Source organism: Saimiri boliviensis, chromosome 14, assembly GCF_048565385.1.
Source record: "Saimiri boliviensis isolate mSaiBol1 chromosome 14, mSaiBol1.pri, whole genome shotgun sequence".
Classification (NCBI taxonomy): Eukaryota; Metazoa; Chordata; class Mammalia; order Primates; family Cebidae; genus Saimiri; species Saimiri boliviensis.
Genome location: NC_133462.1, coordinates 74,687,915 through 74,701,181, shown reverse-complemented (window position 1 = coordinate 74,701,181; position 13,267 = coordinate 74,687,915). Strand labels below are relative to the sequence as shown.

The 13,267-nt window shown below is 44.3% G+C and overlaps 1 protein-coding gene across 3 annotated transcripts in view; it reads left to right on the top strand.

Annotated features, from left to right (window-relative positions):
• Nucleotides 1-10,621: 10,621 nt before the first annotated feature.
• The window catches only part of TP53BP2 (tumor protein p53 binding protein 2), a 69,577-nt gene continuing 66,931 nt past the window's right edge, over nucleotides 10,622-13,267 (top strand). Inside the window, exon 1 of one of the 3 annotated variants that reach the window (XM_074385243.1) lies at nucleotides 10,622-10,925. In XM_074385243.1, coding sequence (XP_074241344.1) covers nucleotides 10,899-10,925 — 27 coding nt within the window. In that variant the 5' untranslated portion in view covers nucleotides 10,622-10,898. Of the gene's footprint in view, nucleotides 10,926-11,148; nucleotides 11,579-13,267 lie in introns of those variants that run through there. The other 2 variants (XM_003930313.4, XM_010340911.3) reach the window with 2 other exon arrangements.

The following is a 13,267-nucleotide window of genomic DNA, read 5'->3' as shown; positions in this document are numbered from 1 at the left end:
TAGTAATTGAGAGTCAGACACTGTGTGCTAGGCTAAAGGGAATGCCAAGAACTTGAAGAATTGGTCCTTTCCTCCAAGGCACTTAGGCCATGTATCTGTAAAACCAGTGTGCTTTTCATAGGTATTCTTGAAAAATACTTGAATGACTCCCAAGTTTAAAATGATTTAAAAATGATTAAAATGCTGTTCATTCTCATCTAACACTGTGTGTTTAAGTGAAGACCAAGAAGAAATACATGTACATTCCATATAGTAGGATAAGCTGCGACAGACTATTGGTGGCCAATGGGCTTTTGTGAGTCCTTGGCACTTGGAAGCCTATTTTCAGTATTCCAGGCTAAAATGCTCTTGCTTGTCAATAGAGAACCCTTAATTTTTCTTTCTGAAATCTCATCACTTAGATTTTATTTGTTTTCAGATGTTGCATGGTAACATGATAATTACAAATATCGTTTTTATTTTATTTTTATTTCTTGAGACAGAGTTTCACTCTGTTGCCCAGGCTGGAGTGCAGTGGCACCATCTTGGCTCACTGCAGTCTCCACCTTCTAGGTTCAAGCAATTCTTCTGGCTCAGCCACCAGAGTAGCCAAGATAACAGATGCGTGTCACCATGTCAGGCTAATTTGTATATATTTTATTTATTTATTTATTTAACTTATTTATTTTGAGACAGAGTCTTGCTGTGTTGCCCAGACTGGAGTGCAGTGGTGCGATCTTGGCTCACTGCAACCTCTGCCTCTTGGGTTCAAGCGATTCTCCTGCCTCAGCCTCCCGAGTAGCTGGGATTACAGGCAACCACCACCATGCCCAGCTAATTTTTGTATTTTTAGTAGAGATGAGGTTTTTTCGACTTGTTGGCCAGGCTCATCTTGAACTCTTGACTTCAGGTGATCCTCCTGCCTTACAGGCATGAGCCACTGTGCCTGACCAGTGTATCTTTAGCAGAGATGGGGTTTCACCATGTTGGCCAAGCTAACCTCAAATGATCCTCCTGCCCTGGCCTCCCAAAGTGCTGGGATTACAGGTGCAAGCCACCACCTGGCCTCATAAATACAGTTCTTTATGAATGACAACAGCATTGGCCAATCATCAGAAGGGCAAGCACTTAGGTTTGTACTCCAGCAAGGGATTTACATTCCATATATCCTGTCACTCTCATTCAATCAGAACTTCTTGTAGGCACTTAGGAGATGGCTATTTGGGGTGACAAATAGAATCTGTGGCCATATAACTGGGAAATGTACAAAACACTGACTCGAATTATGTAAGCTAAAGACAAATGAATAACTCATTCATTTATTCACTCTTTAATTCATTAATTAATTCTACTACTATGGACTGAGCCCTGTTTTAAGTACTGAAGAATTCATGCTAAACAAGGATGAGTAGAGGTCCCTACCTGTGGGTTACAGTAATGTGGGAAAGACTAACATTAATTGAGTAACACAAACCAGTGTAAATATTCAGTGGTGACACATGGTGTGAAGGTTAGCTCCTTGGAACTATGCTACAGCATGTGCTAGAGGAAGCATGAAGGGCAAAATGGGGACTAAAAATGATGGTGTGGCTGAGTCTCACAGAGGGAGAGGACTGTGGTACCTAGTAAGGCTGAAGGATGGGTAGGGATAGACATTCAAGGGCTTGGAGGCAGAGCTAAGGAAGGACATTAAGCAGGGCTATCTTGTGATCAGATTTATGAGAAATGATGGTAGCTTGAATAGCACGGTGGTAGTAAAGGAAGAAAGGCAGTTTGATGAGATATTTAGGAGATGAAATGAGTAGAACTCGATGACTGAATAGATCTTAGAGATTAGGGAGAAATAAGGTCAAACATGATTCTCAAGTTTGTGGCTTGAGAAAAAGAAAGAACACTAGTGGCATACACTGAGACAGGAAATGCTAGAAGAGAACCAGGATTGGGAATAAAGACTATCCCTTGGTTTTAGACATGCTGAGCTGAGACACATTGATAGGGAAATCCAGCACTATTCAACAGAGCTTTCTGTGATGATGGAAGTGTTCTGTATCTATACTACTGAGTATTTTAGCCATTATTCACCTGTGGCCATTTACATTTAAGTTAAAATAAAAGATTTAGTTTCTCGGTTGTACTAGCCACATTTCAAGTGCCCAAGAGCTATATGTGGCTAGTGATTTTTGCATTGGACAGTGCAGTTCTAGAGCCTAGAGAAGCAGCCTAGGTTGAAAATATAAAAAATTAGCCAGGTCGCCGGGCGCGGTGGCTCAAGCCTGTAATCCCAGCACTTTGGGAGGCCGAGGCGGGTGGATCACGAGGTCGAGAGATCGAGACCATTCTGGTCAACATGGTGAAACCCCGTCTCTACTAAAAATACAAAAAACTAGCTGGGCATGGTGGCACGTGCCTGTAATCCCAGCTACTTAGGAGGCTGAGGCAGGAGAATTGCCTGAGCCCAGGAGGCGGAGGTTGCGGTGAGCCGAGATCGCGCCATTGCACTCCAGCCTGGGCAACAAGAGCGAAACTCCGTCTCAAAAAAAAAAAAAAAAAAAAAAAAAAAAAAAAAAAAAAAAAAATTAGCCAGGTCGGGTGGCTTATACTTGTAATCTCGGCACTTTGAGAGGGCAAGCCAGGAGGACTGCTTGAGGCCAGGAGTTTGAGACCAGCTTGGACAACAGTGAGATCCTGCAGCTATGAAAAAAAATATATAAAAATAGGCTGGGCATGGTGGCTCATGCCTGTAATCCCAGCACTTTGGGAGGCTGAGGCAGGTGGATCACCTGAGGTTGGGAGTTCAAGACCAGCCTGACCAACATGGAGAAACCCTGTCTCTACTAAGAATACAAAAATTAGCTGGGCATGGTAGCAGGCACCTGTAATCCCAGCTACTCAGCTGAGGCAGGAGAATCACTTGAACCTGGGAGGTGGAGGTTGCAGTGAACTGATAATCCATTTCATTCCAACCTGGGCAACAAGAGCGAAACTCCATCTCAAAATAAATAAATTAATAATTAGCCATACATGATGGTGTGCATCTGTAGTTCCAGCTACTCAGGAGGCTGAGGTAGGAGTCTTGCTTGATTCCAGGAGTTTGAAGCTGCAGTGAACTATGATAGCAGCACTGCACTCCAGCCCAGGAACAGAGCAAGAATCCATCTCAAAAAAAAAAAAAAAAGATACATGTGTGTAGATGAGGTTTAGGACTGTGAAGACAACTTTCTAGGGAAGAAGGGAAGGTAGTCAGTGAAAAGAGGAAACGGCTTGGACTGAGACTCAAGGACCTTCAATATGTAAATGCTGGTGAAGAAAAATGAGCCTTCAAAAGACACCACGAAGCAATCAGGGAGGTAGGAGAAAAACTGTAAGAGCTTTCTCATTTAACTCAAGAGGGAGGAATGAGCAACAGCTAAGTGGTGCTAGAAGGTTGAGGACGATGAGACTGAAGATGTTTATTAAATCAGTGAAACAGAGGCCATTGGTGACTTTGGCAAGAGCTGTTTCAGAGGAGGGATGAGGCTGAAAGGCAGACTAGATGAGTGAGGAGGGGGTGAGGTAATGGAGAAAGAACTGACAGTAGAAGAAATCATGAGCTCCTTGTTCCATAAGCTACCAATAAAGTAGGGAATTACTTTAGCCAAATCAAGCTAGAGTCATATATCATAGATATATGTCTTTGAAGCACTGAGTTTATCCTACAAAGTTACCAATTTTGAATCTTTTGTCATGAATAAGAGGAGATATATATATGTCTGCTGGGCTTTCTTCCTACTCCAACTACCTTGGAGGGTGGGTATGAAATAGACCATGTGAGGGCTTAGAGGCAGTGTTAAGAAGTATTCTTTATCCTAATAACAATAAAAAGCAACGGAAGGCTTTTCTTTTTTAAAGCCATTTTATTATCTAAAATTTAGAGCATACAGAAGAGAGAAAAATGTAACTCATCACTTCCAGGTATTGTTCATCACCTGACCCCAACAGCCTTCAGCCTTTAGTTCTAGGCCATCCATATCCCTATCTACTTAGATGAAAAGTTTTAAGCATGGGAGTGATGTGATTACACGCATGTTAAAAAGATTATTCTTGCTGCTAGGTAGAGCAAAAGTCAGCACATTTCCAGAGAGTTTGGCTTTGTTGGCCGAACATGCTCTGTTACGACTACTCAACTCTTGTAGTAGCTTGAAAGCTGCCCTAGACAATACATAAATAAGTAAATGTGGTTGTGTTCCAATAAAACCTTATGTGTGGACACTAAAATTTGAATTTCATATAGTTTTTGCATGTCACAAAATATTCTTTGTCTTGTTTTGATTTTCTCCTTCACAATTTAAAAATGATTTTTGCTCATAGGCAATATGAAAACAGGCAGAGAGCCAAATTTAGGCTGTAGTTTGCTAAGCCCTAGGGTAGAGAATGAATTGCCATGGGCAAGAGGAGATGTAGAAAGACCTGCCCGAGGCTACTGCAGTAATCAGGACAAAATCTCACTATTCCTGTACCTAGTAAAGGGAAAAGACAGCATGGTAAGCATTTATTAGGTACTATACCATTGAGTATCTACTATGCCCTAGACACAATATTAGGGCTGAAGACATACAAATAAATGAGTAAGAGATAGTTTTTGCTATTGCAGCTAGTTTGGGAGACAGATGTGATTTTTTTCTGTCATGTTGTAAATATCATAACATGGTACTTTGGAATATATATGAAGTATTTGATTAATTCTGCGTGAGAAGCATCAAACATGACCTTAAGAGTGACACTTCGCCAGTGTAGTGGCTCATGCCTGTAAACCCAACACTTTGAGAGGCTGAGGAAGGAGGACCGCTTGAGGCCAGGAGTTCGAGACCAGCCTGGGCAACACAGTGAGAAACTGTCTCTACAAAATGTTTAAAAATTAGCCAGGCATGGTGATACATGTTTGTAATCCCAGCTACTTGGGAGGCTGAGGTGGGAGGATGGCTTGAGCTCAGGAGTTTGAGGTTACAGTGAGCTATAATCATGCCACTGCACTCCAGCCCCTTGTCTCTTTAAAAAAAAAAATGACATTTAGGGCATTTAGGGTAGGGACTTGAAAGATAAATAGAAGTTAACCATGTAGGGTAAGGTGGAAGGAGGAGAAGGTTTTTAAGGCAGAGGGAAAAAGTATAGATGGATCTAAAGAGGCTTGATACACAAGCTTCTGCCCCATCTTTTTTTCAGATTACTGCTAACTTGAGGTGAATGTAGGAGGAAACTGCATAAACCTGTAGGTTAAGGAACCTGTAACAATGGAGTATCTCTGGTTTCAAGAGGGAGAATAACTGGTAGAATATTAAATGATTCTACATGACCCAGGCACTGGCTACATCTTTCACCTCTTATCACTCCCCTCCTTGTTCACTCTGCCCTGGACACACTGGTCTTTTTGCTATGTCTTTGAGATACCAAGCACAAGACTGTCTCAAGCTCTTTGTCCTTACTGTTCCCACTGCTTAGAGTCTGATTCCCTCCCTCCCCTCATTCCTCAGAGGCCTTCTCTGGCCACCCTATCTAAAATAGATGCTGTTCTCTTAGGTTTACCTAGTTTCTTTCTTTCTTTTTTTTTTTAATAGCATTTATTATTACCTTATTCATGTGTTTGTTGTCCAGCTCCTCCCAACTAGAAAATAAGCTCCATGACAGCAAGTCTCTTCTCTGTTACCTCTAGAGTCTAGAACAGTGCCTGACAAAATACAGCCACACAAATAATAGTAAAATAGATCAATAAAAGGAGTAGGGAGAGGGTAGAGAAGAACCCAGATGAGTTGGAGGTGAAGGGAATATATATTGCAGGAGTGCAAGCTCCATAGTCTCTGTTTCATTAGCTAAGACGGGAGTTCATTTTTTGAGAAGAGAGAGGGACTCAAAGTTTGGAAATCTGTGGAAGATAAGAAAGAGTAACACAGGAAGAAAGTTGGGAAAGTAAACATTTGAACTCAATCCAAACAGATAATTAACTGCACTGCGCCAGGGGTGGGGTGAGAGCCAAAGGAGAAGGTAGCTCCTCCCCACTCAGAATGTGGTAATTTGACTTATCTTTCTTGGAGTTGAATAGAGAATTATTGAGTGGGGAGAACCAAACAGAGGCTCTTGAGAGAATAAGCAGGTGAGGGTGGCAGTGCAAAGTGACACTTGGTAGAAAACAAACCCTCTGAGAGCCATATGTGAATGGTACAAAATCTGAGAGAATGAAACCAAAGCACAGACAAGGTTTCTTTGGTTTCATGCTTGTATGATTTAAGGAAAAAAAAAGCACTCAACATAAACATACCTGCTGTTTGGCAGCTAGGAATTCTCAATTGGCTAGAAGTGAGTTTCAGGACATATTGCCAACTGCTGTCCCTTTTCTCCTCCCTTCCCTTGGGCAGGGCATTTGTGAAAACAGACAGTAAAGAAATAGACCTGGACAGTCTTATTGCAATTCTTCTCTCCTTGCTTCCATTTCTATTGTAATCATTTTATTAATAAGCCAGGGCTGCCAATGCTCATACTAAATATAATTTACTATTGTGCACAACCAGTTTTAGGGTGGTAATGAGTCATGGTTTTTTGGTGAGAACTGGAGGTTTAGTGACCAATATCCAGAATTCTTTTTTTTTTTTTTTTTTTTTTTAGAAAGAGAAAAAGAATAATAAGAAAAAGAATAAAGTAGAGGAAGAAAGAGAAAGAGGAAGAGGGAGAGAGAATGGGGGTATTGCTTTGTTGCCCGGGCTAGAATGCAGTCTAAATATGGGTATGCCTATAATTGTCCTTAATAATGGAGACATGAAAAAAAATGAGGGAAGAGAGTAACAAACAAGGAGCCAACCAACATTTCATTTAAACTTCTAAGTTGATATGATGTGGTACTGATAAGAGTGTATATTTTGTGTAAAGTGGAGAGTTCTATAAATGTTAATTACGTTTACTTGTTCCAGATCTGAGTTCAAGTCCTGGATATCGTTGTTAATTTTCTGTCTCATTGATCTGTCTAATATTAATGTTGAAGTCTCCCACTATTATTGTGTGGGAGTCTAAGTCTCTTTATAAGTCTTGTATGTCTGGGTATTCCTGTATTGGGTGCGTATATATTTAGGACCTTTAACTCTTCTTGTTGTTGCATTGATTCTTTTATCATTATATAATGTCCTTCTTTGCTTCTTTTGATCTTTGTTGCTTTAAATACTATTTTATCAGAGGCAAAAATTGTAACTTCTGCTTTTTATTTATTTATTTTTGCTCTCTGGTTGGTTGGTAAGTCTCTCTCCATCCCTTGTTTTGAGTCTTTGTGAATCCTTAAACGTGAGATGGGTCTGGATGCAGCATACATTTAGTTTTTTGTCCAAATTGCCTGTCTGTCTTTGAATTGGGGAATTTAGTCAATTTAAATTTAGAATTAATAATGATATATGTGAGTTTAATACTGCCATTTAATATTAGCTGGCTATTTTGCCTATTAGTTGATGTAAATTCTTCATTATATTGATGTTCTTTACTTTTTGGTATTTTTTTAGAAAGGCTGATACTGTTTGCTCCTTTCTATGTGTAGTGGTTCTTTCAGAAGCTCTTGTAAAGCAGGCCTGGTGGTGATGAATTCTCTGAGTGCTTGCTTGTTCACAAAAAAACTTTATTTTTCCTTCACTTATGAAGCTTAGTTTGGCTGGATGTAAAATTCTTGGTTGAAAGTTCTTTTCTTTAAGGATGTTGAATATTGGTCCCCAGTCTCTTCTGGCTTGTAGGGTTTCTGCTGAGAGATCTGCTGTAAGTCTGATAGGCTTCCCTTTGTGGGTAACCTGACCTTTCTCTCTGGCTGCCCTTAGTATTTTCTCCTTCATTTCAACCCTGGTGAATCTGACGATTATGTGCCTTGGAGTTGCTCTTCTCGAGGAATATCTTTGTGGTGTTCTCTGTATTACCTGGAGTTGAATATTATCCTGCCTTACTAAGTTGGGAAAATTTTCCTGAATAATATCCTGAAGCATATTTTCCAGCTTGGATTCATTCTCTTCGTCACATTCAGGTACACCTATCAAGCGTAGATTAGGTCTTTTCACATAGTCCCATATTTCTTGGAGACTTTGCTCATTCCTTTTTATCCTTTTTTCTCTAATCTTGTCTTCTAGTTTTATTTCATTGAGTTGGTCTTCGACCTCTGATATCCTTTCTTCTGCTTGATCAATTCGGCTGTTAAAACTTGCGCACACTTCACGTAGTTCTCGTATTGTGTTTTTCAGCTCCATCAATTCACTTATTTTCCTCTCTAAATTTTGTATTCTTGTTGACATTTCGTCAAACCTTTTTTCAAAGTTCTTAGTTTCTTTAGATTGTGTTAGAACAAGTTCTTTTAATTCACAGAAGTTTCTTATTATCCACGTTTTGAAGCCTGCTTCTGTAATTGGAACACACTCGTTCTCCATCAAGCCTTGTTTCGTTGCTGATGAGGAACTGGGATTCCCCTGCTGAGGAAGAGGCGTTCTGATCTTGGGTATTCTCAGCCTTTTTTGACTGTTTTCTTCCCTTCGTTGTAGATTTATCCATCTGTGGTCTTTATAATTACCGTCTTTGTAATTGGGTTTCTGAGTGGACGTCCAACTTATTGATTCTCAGCGCCGAAATCTGAGCAACCCACTGCACCAACTAAATCAGCAGCGTTAAGATTGATGGTGCTTTTCTGACTCTGCACCAAGAACCGACACTCTGAGGCGCCGGCAAAACCGTCTCGCCGGTCACAAGAGTCGCGCTGGCGACCCGTGGGGCTCCTCCGCTGGGAATCTCCTGGTGCGTGAGCAACAAGAATTCATGTGAAGGTGTGGCGTCCTCTCGCTCTTTGCGTTTTCACTGGGAGCTACAATCCCGAGCTGCTAGTGATCAGCCATCTTGGATCTCTCTCCCCAGAATTCTTATTCTGGATGACCGTGGATCATCGTATCTTTCCATAACTTCCCATTTGACCCAGCAAAAGTGAAGTCCTTAGAATAGCCTACTAGGCCCTCCTTGTCTGGCCCTTCATATCATTCCATCTCATCTCCCACTACTCTCCCCTCATCGTCTACTCCAGCTATCTGAGCCCACTTGATGGTCCCAGAATTTGCCAGGCTGTATCAGGCCTTGGAAAAAAAAAAAATTAGAAAATAAGGCTTTAAACTAGATTTTTTGAGAATGTTAAATGCTTTTTTTTTTTTTTTTTTTTTGAGACGGAGTTTCACTCTTGTCCCCCAGGGTGTTGTGCAATGGCACGATCTCGGCTCACTGTGGCTTCCCCCTCTCGAGTTCAGGTGATTCCCCTGCCTCAGTCTCCCGAGTATATGGGACTATAGGCACCTGCCACCATGCCAGGCTAATTTTTGTATTTTTAGTAGAGATGGGGATTTCTCCATGTTGGCCAGGCTGGTCTCGAACTCCTGACCTCACGTGATCCGCCCGCCTCAGCCTCCCAAAATGCTGGGATTACAGGCGTGAGCCACCGTGCCTGACTGAATTAACTGTGATTTAATGTTTCCAGATACAGCAGCTAGAATGGCTCAATAGGGAGTTCGATGGAGATTCTGGTAAGGGATACGGTGGACTAAGAATTTTCTGTTCTTGATACTAGATAAATCCAGGGGCTTTACTCCACTTCAGGTCCCAGAATCATGTATAAAGGCAGAGAAAAGTGATTCTGAGTGAGCTTGCACAGGCAACTTACTAGAACAAAGCTTTCTGGAGTTACGGTTCCCGGAGTCTGTCTCCCTGGAAGGTGGAAGAGGAGCCTGAACATGCTGCACTTTGGAAGGGAGCCCTGCCATTTCCTTAGGCCTTGGCCTCCCTCCCTGGAAAAGGAGGATATCCACGGGTTCCCGGTATCCGGAGGCTGCTTGCGGGGTCTTCCCAGCACCTCCCCCCCCCCCCCCCCCGCAAAGCTCCGTGGAGTGCTACCTGACACATTTTACGCCTCTTTTTTTATTTTCATCGTGGTAAAACATACACCACATACAAGTTACCCCTTCATCCAGTCTGCGGTGTACGTCTGTGAACATCACAGCAAGTTAACACAAGAGTTTTAAATTAGAATTTGCACGGCGGCAAATGAGGGGAAAGGCGGACAAGCCGAGAGCCGGGTCACCGAGGAGCGCGGGGAACGCGCCGCGGGCCGAAGCCACACGGGGAACTCCATTTTGTCGCGACGGGGTCGGTCCTCGCCGCCTCCAGGGAGCTGGGTTGTTTCCGCCGCAACGCTCGGGCCTTCGCCGGGGGTCCGCCCGCCTCTCTCTCCGCCCGGCCCTGCCGCGCGGCCGCAGCCTCGGGGGTCCGGTTCTGAAGGCAAAGGGTCCCCCGCCTCGCACGACTCGGAGCTGCCGAGGAGGGGACGGCGGCAGCCCCGGCAAGGCTCGGTGCCTTTCACCAGCACTCTATTTTCCCGAAGCGCCGCCTTCCAATTGCCCCGGCCCCGCTAGGAGGCGCGCGCTCCCGCCGCTCCGCCGCGCGGCCCCGGCCGCACTTCAGACCGAGGTGAAGAAAGAAAAGGCGGCCGGCTCCCGCCGCTCCCTGTCCACGCCGCCGGGCCCGCGCAGGCGCGCGCGGCTCCGTTCCCGCGGCCCCCCCTCCCCCCAGGCCTCCAGGCGTGCCGCGGGCGGGGTCCGCGCGGGGGGCGGAGCCGGCGCGGGCTGGGCTGGGGCCCGGCCCGGGATTAGTTGGTTTCGGAGCGGAGGAGGGAGCCCCGGCTGTCGCGAGCGTCTGGGAGACAAAGCCGCGTCAGGGGGTCCGGCCGGGGGGGTTGGGCCCGGGGCTCGGTGGCGCCTAAGCTGCGCAGAGGGCCCTGCGGACCCGCACGCCGCCGCCTCGCAACAGGTTCGGGCGGCCTCGCTCTCCGTTCCCCTCCCCCGCACCCGCGACCCCCGGGGCGCCTCCGCTCGGCCGGGGCCGCAGTCTGGCCACCCGCTTCCATGCGGTTCGGGTCCAAAATGATGCCGGTAAGGGGGCGAGCGGCCTGGAGGTCGGGCCCGGAAGCGTGCGGGGTTGTGGGCGGGGGGCTGGTCCGCGTCCTCGGGCGCGTCGGGGAAGGAGCCCGGGGTTCGGAGCTCGCGCCGAGGGGTCGGGGCGTTCCGAGCCTTTCCGGGGTTTCGGGAGGGGGAGGTTCCATCCTCAAGGCTCCCCGCCCACCGCCGGCGTGGGGGCGCGGCGAGACCCAGACCGCGAAGCGGCTTTCCCCAGCTGCTCCGGAGTCCGGCGAGCCGCCCGCGAGCCCAGCAGCCGCTCAAACTTTGCGTCTTTCACTGGGTCTTGACTTTTCTTAAGTTCTTGAAGGTCAAGAAGACGGGAACTGGGAACCTGGTTCTTTGCTTTGTCTTTTTTTTTCTTTTAACTTTTTACTGGAGTGAAACATACGTTACTGGAACGGGTACCTTTGTTTTTAATTGAATTTCGATCCTGATATCCTCAGTAGCAGCTAAGTCACTCCTGTCTCTTTGTGGAAACTGGTTTTGGGAGATGCAGTCTGGGAAGTTTTAGATCGCAGGAAAGCGTGCTTGCCTGGCGCTCTTCGTTTCCCACAGCTTGTTCAGCAAGACCTCCGCAGAGGATTAGTGCGTTCTTTAGGAGCTCCGCAGGCTGTTCCAGGCCACAGGTAAACAGCAGGTTTGAGACATTTCTGAAATGTCTCTGTCCTTCAGCGATCGCGGAATGGAGGGTTGCGGTGGTTTCTGCAATCTTCAGTAGCGAGTTTCTTCGTGGAAGTTGTATTTGCACCTCTCCCACTGAAGCGGGGACGTCTTGCAGACTTCCTGTGCGTATGGCTCCATTTGCTTAAACAAAGAAACAGCTTTTACTTTAAAGTCTGTGGAATGGAGCGATGAATAAGTTTGCAGTCACACGTGCAGAGTATAATATGTTGTCCTCTGGCCCCCTACTTGTGTCATGGAGGGCATCCTAAACTCTCACTTATTGGGGTGACTTAACAATTCACTAGAATTAGTAATCGGGTTTAGATGGTTTAGGATATTTTGTCCTGCCAGGATTCAAGGAATTTGAAAGTATTAATAGCATTATGCATCTTATTTTAGCTTAATGCCTGGTTATAAAGTCAAGTTGTGGTGTGAATGCCCAATATTGAGATAATGGACGATGGATAAGGGTGATGGATTTTGCTGTTTAGATGTTTATTTCCTGGATTTACATTTCTTTTTGTTGAAATAACTTTTACGGATTGTGAATTTTTCCTAATACTAGGAGCAAGAGAATCAGTTGTTGCTATATGGTTTCTTGCTTGTTTTATGTCAAGATATCTGGAGATACCATACCAAGGTATGAATTCGGTGTGTAGCCGAATTCATAAAAAGTTATGTGGCTCTTGAGAGTAAATTCAGTTTAGCAATTATGGTTCCTCTGATTGCGTTTCTGATGTCAGAACAGAATCCTAACACGGACTCAGTGTGGTTGGTGGCACGTACACCAGCTTTGAAGTTATACTAACACTTCAATATTGTTCAGCTACTGTCTTTAGTGACTGTAGGCACGTAAAAAATTTGCTCCTCAGTTTCATCATCTGTGAAATGGGGATAATAGTACTCAGCTCTTACGGTGGTTTTGAGGATTAGAGTTATGTTTATGAAGGAAGTGTCATTAGTACAGTGTCTAGCTTGCAGTAGGGGCTAGATAAAAGCCTGTGAATCTCCAGTGTTGGTTTAACTGAGATTCTCAGGTTTGTTATATATAAAAATATGAAATAATTTTTCATTTAGTAATCTTATATGTGTCTTTATACTGTAATATTTTGGATATTTGAAAATAAAACTATTCTTTTTTTTTTTTTTTTTTTTTTTTGAGGCGGAATTTTGCTTTTGTTGCCCAGGCTGGAGTGCAATGAAGTGATTTGGGCTCACAGCAACCTCTGCCTCCTGGGTTCAAGCATTCTTCTGCCTCAACCTCCCGAGTAGCTGGGAATACAGGCGTGTGTTACCACACCTGGCTACTTTTGTATTTTTAGTAGAGATGGGGTTTCCCCATGTTGGTCAGGCTGGTCTTGAACTCCTGACCTCAGGTGATCTGCCCGTCTTGGCCTTCCAAAGTGCTGGGATTACAGGCATGAGCCACCACACCCGGCCTAAACCTATTTTCTTAAATATGTTTCTCATCTTTGGCTTTTAATATGCTTGGATTTTTATTCCAACATTAATGAAATTTTGTTACATTACTTTGAAAAATTCTAACCAATTTATCAGGAATAGCATATTTAATGTGAAAGAATGGATAGTTTCAGAATTTAGACAATTGCCTTGATGTATTTTTACTGTGGTAAAATACACATAAAATAAAA